At 56.4% G+C, this 17,281-nt stretch overlaps 6 protein-coding genes across 6 annotated transcripts; 2 read left to right on the top strand and 4 right to left on the bottom strand.

The window, feature by feature from the left end:
• Positions 1 to 1,251: 1,251 nt before the first annotated feature.
• On the bottom strand, positions 1,252 to 2,776 carry PHACADRAFT_208391 (uncharacterized protein). The gene is made up of 5 exons (XM_007395043.1): positions 2,600 to 2,776; positions 2,331 to 2,550; positions 2,155 to 2,275; positions 1,977 to 2,094; positions 1,252 to 1,925 (listed from the first exon to the last, which is right to left on the bottom strand). Exons 1-5 carry the CDS (start codon positions 2,715 to 2,717, stop codon positions 1,510 to 1,512), a joined length of 993 nt encoding a protein of 330 aa, XP_007395105.1. The 5' UTR covers positions 2,718 to 2,776; the 3' UTR covers positions 1,252 to 1,509.
• A 1,003-nt stretch (positions 2,777 to 3,779) lies between these two features.
• PHACADRAFT_208392 (uncharacterized protein) lies at positions 3,780 to 8,384 on the bottom strand. The gene is made up of 11 exons (XM_007395044.1): positions 7,947 to 8,384; positions 7,547 to 7,856; positions 7,476 to 7,487; positions 6,646 to 7,323; positions 6,582 to 6,591; positions 6,441 to 6,532; positions 6,272 to 6,380; positions 6,006 to 6,221; positions 5,745 to 5,950; positions 5,559 to 5,690; positions 3,780 to 5,519 (listed from the first exon to the last, which is right to left on the bottom strand). Exons 1-11 carry the CDS (start codon positions 8,171 to 8,173, stop codon positions 4,110 to 4,112), a joined length of 3,402 nt encoding a protein of 1,133 aa, XP_007395106.1. The 5' UTR covers positions 8,174 to 8,384; the 3' UTR covers positions 3,780 to 4,109.
• Positions 8,385 to 8,621: 237 nt separating this feature from the next.
• On the bottom strand, positions 8,622 to 10,705 carry PHACADRAFT_208393 (uncharacterized protein). The gene is made up of 6 exons (XM_007395045.1): positions 10,485 to 10,705; positions 10,269 to 10,427; positions 10,137 to 10,213; positions 9,974 to 10,089; positions 9,795 to 9,919; positions 8,622 to 9,745 (listed from the first exon to the last, which is right to left on the bottom strand). The coding sequence occupies exons 1-6, from the start codon at positions 10,688 to 10,690 to the stop codon at positions 9,094 to 9,096; spliced, it is 1,335 nt and encodes a 444-aa protein (XP_007395107.1). The 5' UTR covers positions 10,691 to 10,705; the 3' UTR covers positions 8,622 to 9,093.
• Positions 10,706 to 10,833: 128 nt separating this feature from the next.
• On the top strand, positions 10,834 to 14,336 carry PHACADRAFT_142565 (uncharacterized protein). The gene is made up of 5 exons (XM_007395046.1): positions 10,834 to 11,069; positions 11,118 to 11,629; positions 11,682 to 12,836; positions 12,889 to 13,190; positions 13,243 to 14,336. The coding sequence occupies exons 1-5, from the start codon at positions 10,874 to 10,876 to the stop codon at positions 14,120 to 14,122; spliced, it is 3,045 nt and encodes a 1,014-aa protein (XP_007395108.1). The 5' UTR covers positions 10,834 to 10,873; the 3' UTR covers positions 14,123 to 14,336.
• Positions 14,337 to 14,793: 457 nt separating this feature from the next.
• Positions 14,794 to 15,670, bottom strand: PHACADRAFT_119629 (uncharacterized protein). The gene is made up of 4 exons (XM_007395047.1): positions 15,480 to 15,670; positions 15,295 to 15,419; positions 15,174 to 15,234; positions 14,794 to 15,120 (listed from the first exon to the last, which is right to left on the bottom strand). Exons 1-4 carry the CDS (start codon positions 15,627 to 15,629, stop codon positions 15,043 to 15,045), a joined length of 414 nt encoding a protein of 137 aa, XP_007395109.1. The 5' UTR covers positions 15,630 to 15,670; the 3' UTR covers positions 14,794 to 15,042.
• Positions 15,671 to 15,751: 81 nt separating this feature from the next.
• On the top strand, positions 15,752 to 17,162 carry PHACADRAFT_119632 (uncharacterized protein). Its single transcript, XM_007395048.1, has 5 exons — positions 15,752 to 15,957; positions 16,008 to 16,066; positions 16,119 to 16,478; positions 16,789 to 16,850; positions 16,913 to 17,162. The coding sequence occupies exons 1-5, from the start codon at positions 15,849 to 15,851 to the stop codon at positions 17,001 to 17,003; spliced, it is 681 nt and encodes a 226-aa protein (XP_007395110.1). The 5' UTR covers positions 15,752 to 15,848; the 3' UTR covers positions 17,004 to 17,162.
• Positions 17,163 to 17,281: the final 119 nt, after the last annotated feature.

Genomic DNA, 17,281 nt, shown 5'->3' on the forward strand with positions numbered 1-17,281 from the left:
TTAACCGGGGCTTTCTGGTGTCCCAAAATGATAGATTTGCTACCACTTTCGTAGCCATTTGCGGTGCAGGAAAATGATAAATTTTGTGTATCCTGAAATGAACCTGAAATGACTCAATATGGCTACAAAAGTGGTAGCAAATCTATCATTTTGGGACACCAGAAAGCCCCGGTTAAGTCTCCGAAAATGAAACAGTTTTGATGGCTTGACTGGGACATTTCAGGTGATCTGCGTAGTGTCAATTGAATTTCGCCCATCCAACCCCACTTCTCTCAGACGCTGTGAAACTCGTGCCAAGCCCAGAGGCAAGATTTTCCGGTAGTAGTAAAAACCTGGAGGGACCAATCATGGTAATAGTTCCCACAGTTGGGTGCGCGACACTGGAGATGATGCATATATAACGGGCGTAGTGCGAACTGCACCTTGTCAGGCCCATATGTATCGGTGTCGGCTTAGAGGCTGTCTATGAGCAGCACATCATATATTTTTACGATAAAATTAATATCGCGTTCCGTTATGTTATGATTGCTGTTAATTGCGGGATCGGATATCGACAGTAGGCACAGCCGATACCCACAAGTTGTATCATGGTCGCACACGATCTAGGGCAAGCGCGTCACGCCATCCAAGCCTGCCCGAGCATCAGACGACAGAGAATCACGCTTGAACCAACGCAGCGACTCCTATAGCACAGTCTGAGATCTGGGTATCTATTCGTTTATATTCTGTATATATACACAATATCCACGCTTTGTCAAGGCCCTCGATCGATATTCTGCACAAAATCTAGCACAAAATCAAATTAGCGGCTCGCTCGGGTTAGGGTTTCTTTGGCTGGGTGGTAACTCATACATTCCAGGTCGGTTTCCTTGCGCAAGCTCGCATCGCATCGCTGTGGCAGAGCGCAGCGACTCCAGCTGACCAGTCTACCCATCGAGCACCGCCTTGCCAGACGAAGCCGCTTCGCCATGTGGTGCTCCGGGAGTCTGCCTGTGCTCATCGAAACTCACTCCTGCCAGAGTGCATGCTGCGACTCTTTTTCGCCAGAATTTGCGGCCTACAATATTACTCATTTTTGTGAATAATGATACAGCATCGCACCCCGGGTAAAGTGCTGGTGTCAAATGCTGATCTGCGACTGTCTCGTGCCACGGTGGGAAGTGAGGGAGCCGTGGACATCCGAGGAAATTAAATTGCTGCCCGCCGAGAGAACGATGATTGATACCGCACTAGATAGTAAGCAGCAAACACCGTTATTTGTATTTCGGCTAATGATACCGATACGACGAGTTGGAAAAGCCGCATGAGATGCAAATGACCCAGTGCAGTAACATATGGCACGCAAGATGGAAAAGGTCTAAGTCCATACTACAACGGGTAGTAGCCGGTCCATGGTCCATTTTTATAACTGTAGCGATAGATATGAACTGCCACGATGATTCGATATAGACGTGCGGCTGCAGACGAGCATACTACAGTGTCAATTGTGGGCCGTCCATGATGAAATCCCTAGTTGAACGAATTATTCGCGGCGGGGGAGACGGGGATGTTGAGCATCGCGACGCCCGAGACGGTATCATTGAGCGTCGGAGCACTCGTGTTCGTCGTGACAACCTGGGCCCAGACGACGCCGGCGAGGCCCTCGGGGATCGTCGTCGTGTTGTCCGAGGCAATCGGCGAGTAGCTGACATTGAGCCCGCCGTGGAAGTACGCAAGGAACTTGCCGCTCGCGGGCGAGTTGTTCGGCGCCGTCGTCAGGTTCGTGTCGACGATAGGGAAGTTGCTTGAGTTGAAGTCAGGCGCGCCGATGGCGACAGTGACGTTGATACCCACTGTCAGGTTGGACGAGGGCGTCACCGTGAGCGCCGGCACCGGCTCAACAGTGAGCGGGAAGTTCGAGGACGGGCAGGAGACAATGAATCCGGCTGAACAGATGTAAACAAACTGACTCTAGATAACCACGGTATAGTACTCACAGGCGAGAGATATAACCTGGGTCTCGTTTAGGGGTGTGTCGAAAGGACCGTACCACGGCGCGAGGCCGTTGAGCCCAGCGACGAAGGAAGACTGACGAGCCTCGACAGCCTCAATTGACTACAAAGACAAGCGGGTGTTAATTGGTAGTACAGATATCTCAACGAAAGGGGAACGTACGGCGGCGGTGGTCAGGACCTGCTTGTTCTCGAGGACCTGCAAGCCGCCCATGTAGGCAGCCTCGCCGGTGGACTCGAGGGCGAAGGAGATAGCAACCACATCAGAGACCTGGTTGATTGGGCTAGGTGGGCAGTCAATGGTTGAAGACGCACTCCGGACGGTATCGCACGACGTACAAGGAATAATTGCAAGGCTGGGGAGTAAGAGAACCCAAGATGCTCTGCAGTAACGATATGTGGACCTGCTCGTGCTGAAGGATCTGCTGGAAGCGGCCACGGGTGCCGTTCGGGAAGCCAGCATTGGTGAAGTCCGTGTCGTTGAACGTGCTCAAGGCCAATGTATAGAAGTTGACTTCGAGGTTCTCCAGGTTCGCAGCAAAGGCCAGAACTTCAAGATCTGCATGCCAATCAGACGCTGGTCAGACATGAAAAAATGATCCGCGCACCGGTCTGGGACAAGCCAAGGGGGTTACTAGAGTTATCAGCACGTGCCACAACGTGGGGAGCGGCGAGTGCGGTGCTGACGGCGCTGAGGCCAGTGAAGAGGAGACTACTGGGACGCATGTTGAGGGCAGCTGGAGATGACCTAGAGCTTGGCAGTGGCCTGAGGGGGTGTCTGTAGGCTATATAGGCTATATAGCGTGTGCCTCATTAGGGACTTGCACAGCACCCAGTTGACAATCGTGTGTACGCGCCATAGTTAGATTCCGCTCCGAGATGCCCATTGAATTTTGATCGGGGAAGGGCCAGTCGACTTGCAGCGGCAGGCGTGCGCACTGCGGTTCCCTGTTGATTGGCCGGCAGCCAACATGCAGTGGATCAGGAGGAACCCTCGAGCGCATCATCTACCCCTCTTTCGTGCACCGCACGCAGCCACGTAAAGCTGTCTCCGAGAGCTCCGGTGGAGTACAGCGGTTCGACTCCAGTTCGACGTGAGTGAACGATAACCAGTCTGGTAATCCGCAGTCCAGAAACAAGCGTCGGCCTACGTCGAGATTCTGGTTGAAGCCCCTGATTGGCAGAAACAAGGTTGTCCCATGGGAGAAGTGACGCTGACTCGCCTTAGGGCAGGGCCCCTGCGCTCCCCTGCACCGCACGTCCGTTGCGCACCCGCCCCATTCCGCATCTCATCGAGGGCACTGCTCCTGAAGCTTCAAGGGCCTTGAAGGCCTGCAAAGGCACATCACGCCCACGCGCGCGGGCAGCGCGAAAACGAGGATGTGTCAAGGTATGATGTAAGGGTGCGCAGCGCGCAGGAGGCGCGGAATGGCCGAATTCGAACGAACGGGGGCCTTCCGGCGAACTGAGGCCGAGGTGGCGTGGGAACCAGCCATGCTCCTGTTTGTCAATGAGAGGGGCCGAGCGCGCCATATCGATCTTACCGTATGAGGTAAGAGCAGCGTTTGTCTGAGAATAAGGATGCGAACATACGGGTTAACATCGAATGAGCACTCGTCTTACCACCTAGGAAAGCTCACTATCAGCATCGAAGCTCGAATGCGGGATGCTACCACACCTTCGTGCAAACTGTACGTTCCTAAGGCACTCAAAAATGTCAACGTAATAAATCCCGAATCAACTCACCGCCGACAAACCTACCGTCAGACCGTACAAAGACACTTTCTGGCCCACCCCGAAAGTAATATAACTTCGATACAAGGAACATGTTTCATCTACAGTACACTGAGAGCGAGGTGATAAGAGAGGCATAGGTGACAACAACTGGGATTCTGAGGAGAGAGCGAGGTCAGAACACATACACAGCCAGGGGCATAAACGAGTCCATAAAAGAAAACAGAGGCCATGAGAGAAGGAAGGGTAGCGGAAGGGGACGAACGAGAGCGAGGTAGATGGCGGAAAAACGAACCGAGAAACCACGGACGAGGGAGAGTCGAAGCGAGAATCTACTGCAGACATCACATCTAAGCGCCACATCTAAGCGCGCATCAGTCGCTCTCAGCGGCGACCGTACTGCGGCGCCTGCGTGAGAGGCAGGGCCGGCGGTTGTGGTCGCGGCGGTGCGGGCAGCTCGTGCTGCATGAACGATGTCCACGTCTCCTGGAGGCTGTACGATCCCGAGTGCACCGAGAGCACCGCAGACGTCTGCTGGGGGTGCCGGGGGTGCTGCACATGCTGGGGGTGCTGAGCGCGCGGTGGCGGCGGCGCGGCCGGCTGTTGCTGGTACTGGACGTGCTGCTGGGGATGGTGCGAAGGATGCTGGACGTGCTGCTGGGGATGGTGCGAAGGATGCTGGACGTGCTGGCGAGGGTGCTGGTGCGAAGGATGCTGTGCGGGGTACTGCGCTATGTGCGCTGCCACGAATCCAGAGGGCTGGCCATGCAAATTCTGTGGCTGAGCCTGCGACGGCGCTTGGTACTGTCCGTCCGTGGGGTCATGGTACATGGCTGCCTGCGTATGATACTCCGGAGCGGCAGGCGCTTGCCAGTACTGCTGTTGGGTTTGCTGCTGTTCTTGCTGTGGGTCTAGAATGTACGCCGGCGCGGGTTGCGCAGACTGCGCAGTGTACCCGGACGAGGCCTGTTGGACGGCTGGCCCGCTGTCAATGCCGTACATGGGCGCAGCATACTCCGCGGCATGAAACTCGGCGACATGTTGCCCATTATGGTAGTGCTGCTGTTGCTGTTGCTGTTGCTGCTGTTGCTGTTGTGGCTGCTGCTGGTGCTGTTGTGGCTGTTGCGGCGAGTGGTACGGAGTGTCATACGCCGGTTGCTGTACATGAGCAGAAACCGGCGGTGACTGGGACTCCTGCTGGTGCCACCGCCAGTCGGGCTCTTCCGGCTGCTCGTACCCCAGCACTTGCGGATCGTACTCTTGCAGAGGCGACACCTGGGGATACTCATCACCCGCTCCCGGCGGGCTGAGCTGTGGCGACCCGTTCGACTGGTAGTACTGCTGCTGGGCGTTGTGTATCTGCGCGTCGAGCTGGCCCTCGAACGTGCGCATGTCGTCGACGAGCATCGGGTGCACCGAGCTGCCGTACACGGCCAGAGCAGGCATGTTTTCGGGAGACTCCGGCGCAGTCGTCGGGGAGTGCGACGCGTGCGGCGAGTCCCCGCTGCCGCTGGAGGATGATGCTTCAGTCATGCCGGGAGAATGAACGCCCGTTTGGCGCTGGGAAGTAGACCGTTTCTGAGCCGAATGCTGTGGCTTCACTGCCTTTGTGGCAACAGTCCTCGTGCGCCCGCTGAAAATAGACAGCTCGTCTTGCTCTTCGTTCTTGAAGTCGCGTGGCGTGAATATGTCCTTGACGGGGCGACCATAGCCTTCGCTGAAACTCTGGTACGCCTTCCGGTGCAACCTTCGGATAATAGGCTTCAAGGGAAAGGAGCACCATCTCAGCACCGTCTGTCGGGCACTTGAAGTATGAGCCACCAAATGACTCACCAAGAATTTGATAGCTCGGCCGCCAAAGGGCGCCGCCTGCTCAAATAGCGCAGCGGCCAACCGCAGCTCGCCGAGGGCAGCGTGGGCCATCTTTGTAGTCCCTCCATGTGTAACCACCGAAGCAAGCATGACCTAGTGTGCCTTCGGGATTAGTCATGTTGAACGCCTAAGCAACCTAATACTTACGGCGGATGAGAACGCATGGGTCCACAACACCCAGAATCTTGCAATCTGCATGGGATTGATAGCGAACTGCTCCCGTATCGTGTCGATGAGCCCACAGGCACTGCGATAACCCGCGAGGAACGACGGTGCGTACTGGCTACGCAGCGGGTCCTTCGGATGATCGGCAAGTGCCTGGGCGAAGAAGCAGCGGTGGACGTATAGCAAGGCTGTGATGAAACATATCAACAACGTCGTGGCGATGGCAGCAGCAGCGTTGCTCACTAAATTCGCGATAGTTGATCGGCATAAAGTGTCTCATCGTCTCGCTCAGCGATGCCCCCTTCGGGGCAGGTCCAACAGCGTAACTGGGTAGCGCCACATCTCGAAGCCTACGATCAAGCTCTAATATCGCCGAGTATTTGGGGGCACGCGACATTAGTGTAACCTCGACAACCCCCGACACGCACTCCTTGCCCCATATCGCCTTCCAGGCCGGGACTGCAAGAGTGTTAGCAGGGTGGACCAATGTGGATACGAATAGCACTGACAGCTGGGCTGGGGTGTGCCGTCTTCGGCAAGCGTCTCATCCGGGTCCGCTGGCAGCTCCGCGTCCACAAAAGGCAGAGAGAACGACGGCAGCCGACCAGTGGCCAGAGCCTGCAGACGGCGGTTTCTTATCAGTATACGGCAGATGCCGAAAAAGCAGATAGTACGGACCTGCCAACAGTCGGTGATGAAAAGCTCCCAAAAGAGCGCACGGCGCTTCTGCACCTCGGCCGGAGGGAGCTTCCACCTTGCGCAGTCGCGATCTATTGAGGCGGTGAGCAGAAGAAGATCGGGCCATGACGCAGCACTTACGAAGGCCGACCTGTAGCAAAGTTTATCAGTCAAAATGCCATCTATGATCACATAGAGGACTTACACTCTGCGCAAGTTTACAGGCTAATCCCATGAGGGCCCAAGTAGTCTCAATACTGTGCTCGTCGGCGACAAGGCCTTGGTAGATGCCCATGAGACTGAGGGTCTGGACGGTTGCAACACTAGGTGGGCGATCGAGGACAGGCTCAATGTTCAGCGCTGCCCGGGTGAGGTGATAATACGTCGACGCTTCGATGTTGTTTGGGGCAGGTGGCAACTTCGGGTCCGTCAGTGCGCCGAAGCAAAAGACGACGAACAGGAGTGCCAGTTCGTGCGCCGACGCACCGCCGGTCGAAGACCTGACAAAGGCCGAGCTCGAGACGACGAGTGTCGGCTGTGGGGGACTGTCGGGATTGTAGGATGACGGCGACGATCCAGGCTTGTCTGCACCCTGCAGGTCTAGCGCTTCGCCATAGAAGAGTGGTAGGAGCTCCTCAAGGAGCTGTCGACGGGTAATGGCACCAAAAAACCATGGTGCTTGCTCTAGGTAGAGCTCGCACAGCTTTTGCGCGCGCGGCCACTCGGGGAGGTGATCCGCAACCAAGGTTTGCAGGTTTGATGCGTCTCCGAGCGCCACGGCTGCCGCAGGGAAAGCATTCGCAAGGTCGTGGATGTGCGGATGGAACGAGTCCATATTGAGTGCAGCGCCGGCTGGCTCCGCGGGTGCAGCGGCCTTCTCATCCTGTGGCGCAGAATTAGTACACGAACTGTGGCGCCTAGAAACTAGGAGTATGTCGGCCCTGACAATCGGGCGCTAAAATTTTCGGTAACCCACTGTGGGAGTCCAGGCTGGGTCCGGGGACGCGTCCGGGCAGTAGAATGCACGCAACTCACCAGCAAGAGGCTCTGGAAGAACGCCGACTAAGTGACCGGAAATCATACTGGCAAGGGGCAGAAGCACGCACCTCTGAACCAGCTGAACGTCCGTAGAACGTCGCCGCGCCGTCGTCGTGCACGGCAAGCGTGCCGAACGCATCTATCGCCTGTGACTCTTCATCCACTTCCTGCTCCGTCTGTGGGGCTCCTGTCTTTGAGTTCACTGCCGAATGCAGGTCAAGTCCTGACTTGATGCTGAGAAGGTCGGCGCGCAAGAGTGGGTGCGTGTCCCGCGTCGTGGCGGACTGCATGATCGCGAGTGCGTCTTCGAGCTGGCGTATTCGGTCGCTCATCTCGGTGATCTTCCTGTGCAGCCTGTCGGTGTCGGCGAGGATGAACCTGCGAAGATAGTGCGGCGGCGGCGGCGCCATCAGTCCGCGACGTCCGTGTTCGAGTCCGAGGCGAAACACTTTTCGGTGCGACGCTCACCTGGTTCCCTGGCCCGTCGTAAGACTGCCGTTCGGACAGATTGACTCGCACCCGCGTCGCTTGCACGAGCCGCAGGGCACGGTTTTGTCGCACTTGAGCTTGAGGCGGCGGCATTCTGCGCAAGATATCGCGCCCCTCGCGCGCTTGAACTCTTGCTCCTGGGCCTTGGTCGCCGCGTCCTTTTCGCCGTGCGCTGCTCGCGCGACGATGCGGGATGCCTGAGGCATTGTGGACGGTCGGTTTTTAGTCGCCGCTGGGAGTTAGAGTCTCGAGGACGGGGGGAGTTGTGTGTGGCCGGACGGCCGGGAGGCTAGTTAGGACACGTCGTCAAAGGAAGAGGTGGCGGTCGGGAGCAAGTGAGCTGGCGGGAGTCCAAAAGCGGGGCGAAGTGGTGAGCGTTCGATGGCGAGCCATAACACGAGACTTTGACGGGCGGACGTCGTCCGCCCAACACCGTGTTACAGCCAATCAAACGAGGCGCCGAGGGCGCATTCCCATATGCGGCACACTCTCCCACATCTGCGTTCCTACTTCGTGCGACTGATTACGTTGGTTTCCAGTAACAACCGGACATGCGCAGCAACAGCTTCCCGCAGCGAGTCTTCGTCGGATATCCACCCTGCACACTTGCACCGCGGAGTGAGCAGCGGAAATTGGCTCGGAGCATGGTCAGCAGGCTCTCGGTACAGTGTTTGTACCGAAATGCAGGAGGCGCGCAGGATAAGCTCGACCCTCGGACATTCGAGAGTCCGAGTCATGTTTTCTCCTCACTGACTACCGGGCTTTGACAAACCAAAGGCCTGATGTAGGTCGTTGGTCACCTGCCGGAGATAAAATTGCAAGGCACAGGCAGAGGAAGTGCAGATGCTCTGCCGATTCCACATGATGTCAACAGGCACCAACGAGGTCATTAATCAACATAAGGACTTCTCATTGGGATCAGCCTCAGAGAAGGCAATTTGACTGGACAGAAGTTTGTTAAGAAGCAACGGCTGTTCTTCGGCTGGGACAAATCGAGAAAAAGACTTGTGCACTGCTAGGGGTGTCGCACGACAACATCAGACCCTCAAATTTTGACTCCTGCGCAACGGTTATGAGAAGCTCCCATGCGTAGCTCGCCCCAAGGAACACTCGCGAGCAACCGTCACTAAATCGCGACAGGAAACTCGCCCTCGCAGTTAGGACAGTGCAGCTCCGGCCGCTCCGCGTGCACAGCCAGTTCCTCGACGCGCCGATCCCAGTATGCCGCGCGGGGACTCGCGAGCATCCCTTGCGTCCCAAGGAACTGCCACACGCGGTAGTAAGTCAGCGCGTCCGATGCGGCGTCCCAGCTCTCGGGGAGGCTCCGGATGAGGCGCTCGAGTTCGGCGAGCCTGACGTCGAGTGTCTGGTACACCAGGCGTCGCGCGACAACGACGTCGCGCACGTTTCCCGCGGTGCTAAACGTGCCCTGGCCCGCGCGGCGCACGATGGGCATCGCGGCGATGGCGATGAGCGACTCCGGAAGGCCAAGCTCCCTGTCGGGCCCCAGTGCCGCGGCGAGGACGTCCCGTGTGCTCGGCTCGCCCACCGATGCGTTCTTGCCCCGTGCGGGCTTCTCGTATGTGAAGCGTGCGAGCTTTGGGTGGTGGAACGACGCGTCAGGGTCCACTGCCAGCCGGCGCACGGCGAGGCTGCCGACGAAGTCGGTGTGCTCAGGGTGTCTCATCTCCGTGCGGTGTAGCAGACAGGTCTCGTGGAACCATCTGCTACACTTCGGACGCGGACAGTAGTGCATGTAGTCCGCCTTGAGCTCGACTCTGCAAGCTGTGAGGTGGCAGTGGATATGTATGGGCATTAGATACGCACCTGCTGGGGGCAGTGCCACCTCTTCGTTGGCGACATGCATCCAATGCGGCTTCTGCAAAGTCCATGTCTTGTGGAAATGGGTCATAAGGTGTCCCACAGATGCAGGAGAATTGACCAGGAAACGGCTGTGCACACGTGTCAGATATATATTCCCAACAAGATAGTTTACCGGGACATACCGCTAGTTTTGGAGAATCAAGAGCATCCTTTAGACTATACCGATGAAAGTAGGACTTCTCATCAAATTCTGCTGGCTGCCAATCTTCTTCATTAAACTTATATACTTTCACAGGAGCTGGTGATACCTTCAGTCATCAATATCATGGCGAAGGAAGTGCTTACACTTGAATGACGTTAGCGGCACAAGATCAATGGCATCTGAGAGCACCCTTTCCCGAGATGAGAAGCAATCATTGGGTCTTGAAGAACTCAGATGTAAGTAAAGTAGTAGAACAATAACTAAAACAGGCTTACAATCCTTCAATGCTCAATGCTTGAACATCGCGCGGCGAATAGTACCATTGTACTTGAGCCCAGCCCAAGGGTATTCCAAGTGGCGTCTTCCTGCGCCGTATGGAGAGTACCATGGCTATCCAAACATTCTCTGGGCTGTCACTAGAGCGTACGGAGACGCTGCAGAGGAGCTCTGTTAAGCCAGTCTAGTGATATTGCCTGTAAGAAGGAACGTACTCGCAACCTTTGTGATATACGTGCCTGCTAGCACGAAGCGTCCTAAAAGCCTCCATCGAGTCCCACTCCGCCTTTTCAGGTCGCATATTCCCCTCGGGGTCCGCTTCCGGACCAAAGTAGCTCTCTAACGCGGCCGTTTTCTTGCTCTTCTTGCTCTTCTTGGGCATGCCGAGGCGACTCGACTTTTGTGGATGAGTGATGACCATTTAAACGGGAGCAGCAAGAGGCAGAGAAGTGCCCGAAGCCGGTGCTGGACGTCCGCGGACGAGGGTCACGAGATAAGATGAGCTTAGATTCCGTAGATTAGATTAGCGCATTTCTCCACACGTCGCGATGATACTGCGCACATCCGCCTTCAACCACACTCACGACGACGACGACTATTCACGATGGCGTTGGCGGCGCACCAGTCGCCGATGATTTCAATACCTAAGAAGGGAACGGACGAGGTCGACTGGACGAGTCCCATTCGCTCCGCAATCTCGCAGTCGTACGGAGAGGACCCAGACAATTACGCAACAGAATGCGCGAACCTGCACAGGTGTCGGCAGGACGCGGTCAAGGGCGCAGGCAGCGACATGACAGGTGCGCGATGTGCGCGGTGTTGTCCCGGGTAATACTGACCCTCTGCAGCTCGCGATCTGCTGTACAAATACTTTGGCCAGCTCGAGCTGCTCGAGCTCCGATTCGCAGAGATCCGGGTCAACTTCCCCTGGCGCGACGCATTTACGAGCAAGCTCACGACCCAGACATCCATCGCATACGAGAAAGCTTGCATCATCTTCCAGATAGCCGCAACACACTCTGCCATCGCGGCGTCCCAGAACCGGTCAGACCCTGAGGGCCTCAAGAGGGCTTTCTACTACTTCAGGACATGCGCGGGCATGCTCACGTACATCAACGACAACTTCTTGCACGCACCATCTACCGACCTCAGCCGTGAAGTTATCAAGTTCCTTGTCGGCATCATACTGGGGCAAGCCACGGAAGTCTTCTTTGAGAAATGCATGGACGAGAAGAAGAGCCCCGCCCTCATTGCCAAGATTGGTGCTCAGGCTGCGTTCACGTACACTGGGCTGTCCGAGGAAGTAAAGGAGTTTATGGGGAAGGGCATCTTTGACAGGAATTGGGTGACCGTCGTTCAGGTTGGCGCAGTGTTGTTTTCTGCATATATTCGGCTTCTAACCTTGATGATAGACCAAAGCGAAGTACTTTGTATCACAATCACAATATTACCGTGCCTTAGCCGACAATGCTGCGGGGAAACATGGCGAGGCCCTCGTCCGCTTCACCTACGCCGAAAACCAGGCCAAGGAGGCCAACCGAACCGCGCAACCTTTCGCATCTCTCTTTGTCACCCAGATGTCGCCAAACCTCCCACCAGATGCTGGTACATGTCTCGCCGACCTCACCAAAGCTCATCTGGCCCTGTGTACAGAGAAGAAAAACGAGGCGCAGCGTGAGAACGACCTGATCTACAACAACATCCTCGTTCCCTTCGAGACGCTGCCCCAGATCGAGAAGACCACTGTTGCTACGTCCATCTCGATCCAGGATGTATATGGCACTCCCGAGGTGCAGAAGGTCATCGGCCCCGACATGTTCATTCGCCTGATCCCACTGAGCGTGCACGAGAGCGCGAGCGTGTACTCGGAGGAAAAGGCGAAGCTCGTTCGCGGAGAAGTTGAGAAAGCGGACGAGGCAGAGGCGGAGGTGAAGAGCACGCTCGACTCGCTTGGTGTCAAGGAGGGCCTGGTGCGCTATCGTGCGATCGCAGAGGGCGAGGTGCACGGCGACATCGAGATTCCGGTCGACGTGCGCCGGTGGCGGGAGGACATCACCGTCATGGAGCAGCGCGAGCCCGTCGAGGGCCTCCTCGCGGAACTCAGCCGGCTCAAGGCGAACGTGCAGCACGAGCTCGAGGACGTCGGCCGCGAACTCGACGCCGAGAGCCGCGAGTGCGAGGCGATGCGCGTCAAGTACGACCACCTCTGGACGCAGGCGCCGTCGGCGACGCTCACGAAGGGCCTCCGGCAGGACCTCAAGTCTCACTTTGGCGCGCTCGAGGCTGCCGCGGCGTCCGACCAGCAGGTCGTAGTCCTCTGGGGCTCGGTCAAGGACGAAATTGGCTTGCTCCTTTCGTCCCAGGTCGAAGATGTTTTCCGGGCGAGTACGGCGCGCGCGGGTGCGGGGTCGGAGAACCTCTTGGATCTTGATGTTGCCAGCGAGACCCGGGATGATGAAGAACGGGCGCAAGTTACACATTTGGTCCATGAGATAGAGAACCGGCTTGGTCGTTTGAACAAGATTTCTCGGGAACGCAACGAAGTACTCAAGGACTTGAAGGAGAAGGTGAGATGACCGCGACGGAGCAAGAGCATGTAGCTAAAGAAATCGTTGTTAGGTTCAAACTGACGACGTCTCACATCTGCTGCTCCTCAACCGCCGCAATCCTGGAGCCGAGGGTTCTCTGTTTGCTGGCGAGCTTGAGAAGTTCAAGCCGTTCCAGCAACGGCTAGGTGCTACGGTCCATCACGAGCAGACGACCCTACAAGAGGTCACCCAACTTTGGCGCACGCTCAAGGATTTGGCTAGTCGCGGCCCTGGAGCAAAGAAATGGGAAGAGCGGGAACGTAGAAAGCAGGACACCATCAAACGATTTTCACAAGCTCGAGATGGCTACATGGAAGCGCGAGATGGCCTAGCGTACGTGTTCCTGGCATTGGTTGTTAACTCTGAAACCTCATCGTATAAACAGAAAGGGCCTGCAGTTCTATCGCGACCTGACTGATCTCACGAATGAGCTCAAGCGAAATGTTAAGCAGTTCGTAACCGGGCGGGCAGCGGAACGCCATTCGATGACAGCATCTGCGGAGACTCAGAGGAGATTGGCTGCAACTCCTACGTCTCCTCCTCCCCTCGCTGATAAGCCACGTCCACCACCGCCTCCGCCGAAAGGCCCTCAATCGCCGATAGCGGGCCTCAACTCGGCCTTTGCGTCTATGAACATGCAGGGCTCTGGTGCGCCGGCGCCATTTCCACCAAGCCGAGGAACCTGGAATTCGCCGCCGGCATCGACCTACACTTCACCTCCACCCCCGCCATCACGTACAGGCTCACTTCCGCCTCCACCACCCCCACCGTCATCGCACATGCAGTCTCCTCACCAGGCGAACGCACCTGCCCCTGATCCTTGGGCATCCCTCGGCATGTTCGAGACGTCGAAAGTATCGTATACTCAGCCCTCATCAACATCTGCACCAGCCCCATCAGCACCTCCGCGTCCGCCTCCACCGCCACAACAATACTCGTACGGCGCTGCGCCTCAAGTATCTTCCCCGCCGTACGGCCAGCCCCAGCGCCAGCCTTCGTATCCCCCTCCACCGCTGAGCCCGTACGGCAGCGGTGGGTACGCTTACCAAACCCAGCCTCCGCCTCCACCGCAGGGCGGCCCGGCCCTGCCTCCGCCGCCGCCTCCGATCTCGTACCAATCACAGCAGTATGGCGCGCCGCCGCAACCACCCTCGCATCTACCACAACAACCGCAACAGCAGCAGCAACAGCAACAGGCGTACCCATACCAGCACCCTGGTTTCCCACCACCGCCTGCGCAGCCACAGTACGGGCGGTATTCATGAGTTGGTTCTGCGAGCAGCTGAAGTATGCGCATGTATCAGGTGAAATAGATGTTATTTTACCACTAATGTCTTGCTTATTCCCACTGGTCCGCGTTCTGGTTACTTGTGCTCATCTAAGTGCATCATGTGGTTAGACATTTGCGACAGAAACTTGCCAGCTGAGGGACTGTGCACTTCTTGAGAGCATCTGCAGCTGTGTGTTTAGAGAGCGCTCATGGGCTTTAGACTGGAAGACGGCTTAGGATGACTCTCTGCACGCTAGCATTTTGCCCCACTGATACTCTTAGATTGCACCACCATCTTCACTATTCCAGTACAATCAACGATACAGCGGCTCGGCTGAGGCAGTATGTCGTCGACTCGTCAGCATTCAGCGTCAGGTGGGCCCGGAAGACAGTGACATTACGCGTTAAAGCTTCTCTCCTGTAAGCTTGTGCAGTTGCAATCCCCTGGTACATGAGACTTTTCCCGAACAGAGGACAAGTTGCTTAAACGAGCAGGCATGCCATAACGCCCCATCCTGATAGCCCATATTGCGCCTTACAAGACACATGTTTTCCACAGATGGGAAGCTGTATTGTTGAGCTTCTTCTTGGGATCTGAATGTCGTAGCGGGCAGATGTGCACCAACTAGAATACCCTTGCGTGTGGTCATGGCCAGATCTCAGTAGCGATCATAATTGTCCGGTCAGTTGTGCAGCACAGCCGGCCGGACAGTCATGAGTTCTGTCGTCGATTCGCAAATTCCCTCAGAATGTCGCACTCAATCAACAATCCTGCGCGTATCACCACCATCTGCCACCTACACACTTCGCACTGCCTCTGCATTCCATCGCGCGAACAACCGTCAGCCTTCAGGCATGCGCCACACGGAGCCCAGAGGAAACAGATATTGAACGCTGTTTGCCACTAATTTTCATTTATGCTGCGACTAGCGAGGCACCAGACTTCTGAAGATTCTCTTGTATCTGCTGCAATGCTGTCTGAGCTTCCACAATCTGTCGTATCCCCGATGAGCCTTGTGCGACATAGTGAGTCTCCAAGTACGCACCTCGAGCTTCTGCTTCTCGGACTTGTCCTCGATGTCTTTGAGTTGCGCTTCCACACGCTTACTGGAGACAAAGCAAGACACGTTGGCGATTCTACACAACGAGAACAGCAGATTTACGTACATGTCGCTCTTGATGAAATCTAACCGCTTGTCCACGTTGCTCTTGGCCTCCGCCTGATCCTGCGCAACGAGCACGGGGCCCACGAGCTTATACACCGTGTTATACGGCGTTAGCGAAGCAAATTCCTGCGGCGCATGTCAGCGCCATTTCAGTAGATGCCCGAGGACACGGTGTATGCGCCACACCTTCTTGACCAGCTCATTCTCTGAGAGCTGGGCATCGAGTTTCTGACGCGCTTCCACGGCCGTCGCGAGTTCTGCTTGCAGCCTCTGGTACTCCGCCGTCGCAGCTTGCAGACGTTCCTGAACTTTCAGCGCTGCCTCAATTGTAGCCATTGCGAAAGTTTGGTTGGGCGTAGTAATGCAGGTCGGGGCGCGCGATGCCTCGGGATCAGACAATAGAAGCGCCCGCTTGGACAAGCTGAGACCCGGGATACCGCTGCGTAAAGGTTGCCGTGGCGCCCATTCGCGAACAATCACTGCGCTCGCGCTCGCTCTCACAAGCTGAACACCACACTCGCTGTCCGGTCCCGTCCGCGCAACGTCTACCACACGATGGATAACTCGCCAACCGCTCTATTCGACTCTTACGAGCAAGATTTCCAGCAGATAGTCTCAAGTATCAGAGAGAAACTCGAAGGAAATGCGAAGAACGAGCGAGGAGGTGCGCTTTGTGCCCGTCGGAGATGTATGCACTTCCTGACGGCTGTACAGAGCAGAGGAAGGCCGCTCTGAGGAAGGTCGAGCTCGAGCTCGATGAGGCGGACGAGATGGTGTGTGCAAACATCTTCATACGCAGATGCAGCCACTAACCGCCATCGCAAGGTCTCGCAAATGGAGATAGAGATTCAGGGCATCCCGCAGTCACTCAAGCCGTCGTACCAGACACGCATCAAGGCTGCCAAGACCGACCTGCAGCGTTTCAAGAAGTTGTCCAAGGAGACTCATGCTCAGCTCGCCCGTGCCGACCTACTCGGCGCACGTGCGATGACACCTACCATGGACGACCCGTACGGTTCCGACAATGATCGCACTCGCCTGCTCGCTGGTACCGAGCTTCTTGAGGACGGTAGTCGGAGGCTTGCGGACAGCCAGCGGATTGCGCTTGAGACAGAGGAGCAGGGTGCGGATATCCTGAGGAGTTTGCGTGGACAACGAGAGCAGATACAGAATGCGAGAGATACCGTGAGTGTGGCTTCTGCCATTTGTCGCTGTGACGCAGGCCGTGGCATCGTAGCCGAAAGTCAAGACGAAGACGAGAAGTGGCCGCCCGAGCTCGTTCGGTAGGCCGACAAGGCTCTACCTAGGTGACAGATTGTCCTGCACCTCCGAAGGGGCTTCCTGTTACTGCTAACCAGGACGATACCCCTTCGGGCGGGACTGACTGCCTTCTTCTTTACTTGATATGCTGGTATGCATCTCGACCCTGTGCACGCCTGAAGTTATTCGCCTTCCCGCCAGTGTCCAGTCGTGTTTCTAACCCAGGCTTTTATAGCTTCAAAGAGCTGACACCTCCATTGACCGAGCGTCAGGCACACTCAAGAAAATGATTCGCAGGTTCGCCCCGCACTCTGCGTTCCTTGTCATCTTGAAAGACTCTGACAGGTGGATATAAACAGGATGTACCAGCAGCGAGTCGTGACTGGCGCGATCATCGCCGTGCTCATTGCGCTCATCTGCATCATTCTCTGGTTCAAGCTTGTTCGGTAGCCCTTCTTACGACTTTGATGCCTTTTGGATTCTCACTATGTATCATATGTATTCGTGTACTTTTCTCTCTCTCTCTTGTTGCTGTTATTCTGGATGGTCTGGAATTTCGGGCCTTGAGACCGCTTCGAAGCGAGCCAGGATCTCGCTGATATCCGCGATCCGCGCCACTGTGCCGTAGCGAACCCGCTGCATGCAAGTCATCTGAACGAAGCAAGCTCCTTCCAGCCAACCAGCATCATGCACGCCTACGATAAAGCCTCCACGTTCCACGTAAACTC

Source organism: Phanerochaete carnosa (genome assembly GCF_000300595.1).
Source record: "Phanerochaete carnosa HHB-10118-sp unplaced genomic scaffold PHACAscaffold_4, whole genome shotgun sequence".
NCBI lineage: Eukaryota > Fungi > Basidiomycota > Agaricomycetes > Polyporales > Phanerochaetaceae > Phanerochaete > Phanerochaete carnosa.

Coding starts and splice junctions, on each gene's coding strand:
- PHACADRAFT_208393 (XM_007395045.1), bottom strand. CDS start 10,690: ATGGTCATCACTCATCCACAAAAGTCGAGTCGCCTCGGCATGCCCAAG. Junction 10,428..10,484: donor GTATATCACAAAGGTTGCGA/GTACGTTCCTTC, acceptor GCTCCTCTGCAG/CGTCTCCGTACGCTCTAGTG. Junction 10,090..10,136: donor GCCGCTAACGTCATTCAAGT/GTAAGCACTTCC, acceptor AGGTATCACCAG/CTCCTGTGAAAGTATATAAG.
- PHACADRAFT_142565 (XM_007395046.1), top strand. CDS start 10,874: ATGGCGTTGGCGGCGCACCAGTCGCCGATGATTTCAATACCTAAGAAG. Junction 11,070..11,117: donor CGCAGGCAGCGACATGACAG/GTGCGCGATGTG, acceptor GACCCTCTGCAG/CTCGCGATCTGCTGTACAAA. Junction 13,191..13,242: donor GAAGCGCGAGATGGCCTAGC/GTACGTGTTCCT, acceptor TCGTATAAACAG/AAAGGGCCTGCAGTTCTATC.
- PHACADRAFT_208392 (XM_007395044.1), bottom strand. CDS start 8,173: ATGCCTCAGGCATCCCGCATCGTCGCGCGAGCAGCGCACGGCGAAAAG. Junction 7,857..7,946: donor ACGACGGGCCAGGGAACCAG/GTGAGCGTCGCA, acceptor CTATCTTCGCAG/GTTCATCCTCGCCGACACCG. Junction 6,381..6,440: donor TCATCACCGACTGTTGGCAG/GTCCGTACTATC, acceptor CGCCGTCTGCAG/GCTCTGGCCACTGGTCGGCT.
- PHACADRAFT_208391 (XM_007395043.1), bottom strand. CDS start 2,717: ATGCGTCCCAGTAGTCTCCTCTTCACTGGCCTCAGCGCCGTCAGCACC. Junction 2,551..2,599: donor CCTTGGCTTGTCCCAGACCG/GTGCGCGGATCA, acceptor ATTGGCATGCAG/ATCTTGAAGTTCTGGCCTTT. Junction 1,926..1,976: donor CCAGGTTATATCTCTCGCCT/GTGAGTACTATA, acceptor ACATCTGTTCAG/CCGGATTCATTGTCTCCTGC.
- PHACADRAFT_119629 (XM_007395047.1), bottom strand. CDS start 15,629: ATGGCTACAATTGAGGCAGCGCTGAAAGTTCAGGAACGTCTGCAAGCT. Junction 15,420..15,479: donor AGAATGAGCTGGTCAAGAAG/GTGTGGCGCATA, acceptor CATGCGCCGCAG/GAATTTGCTTCGCTAACGCC. Junction 15,121..15,173: donor CCGAGAAGCAGAAGCTCGAG/GTGCGTACTTGG, acceptor GGGATACGACAG/ATTGTGGAAGCTCAGACAGC.
- PHACADRAFT_119632 (XM_007395048.1), top strand. CDS start 15,849: ATGGATAACTCGCCAACCGCTCTATTCGACTCTTACGAGCAAGATTTC. Junction 16,067..16,118: donor TCGATGAGGCGGACGAGATG/GTGTGTGCAAAC, acceptor CGCCATCGCAAG/GTCTCGCAAATGGAGATAGA. Junction 16,479..16,788: donor TACAGAATGCGAGAGATACC/GTGAGTGTGGCT, acceptor AGGCTTTTATAG/CTTCAAAGAGCTGACACCTC.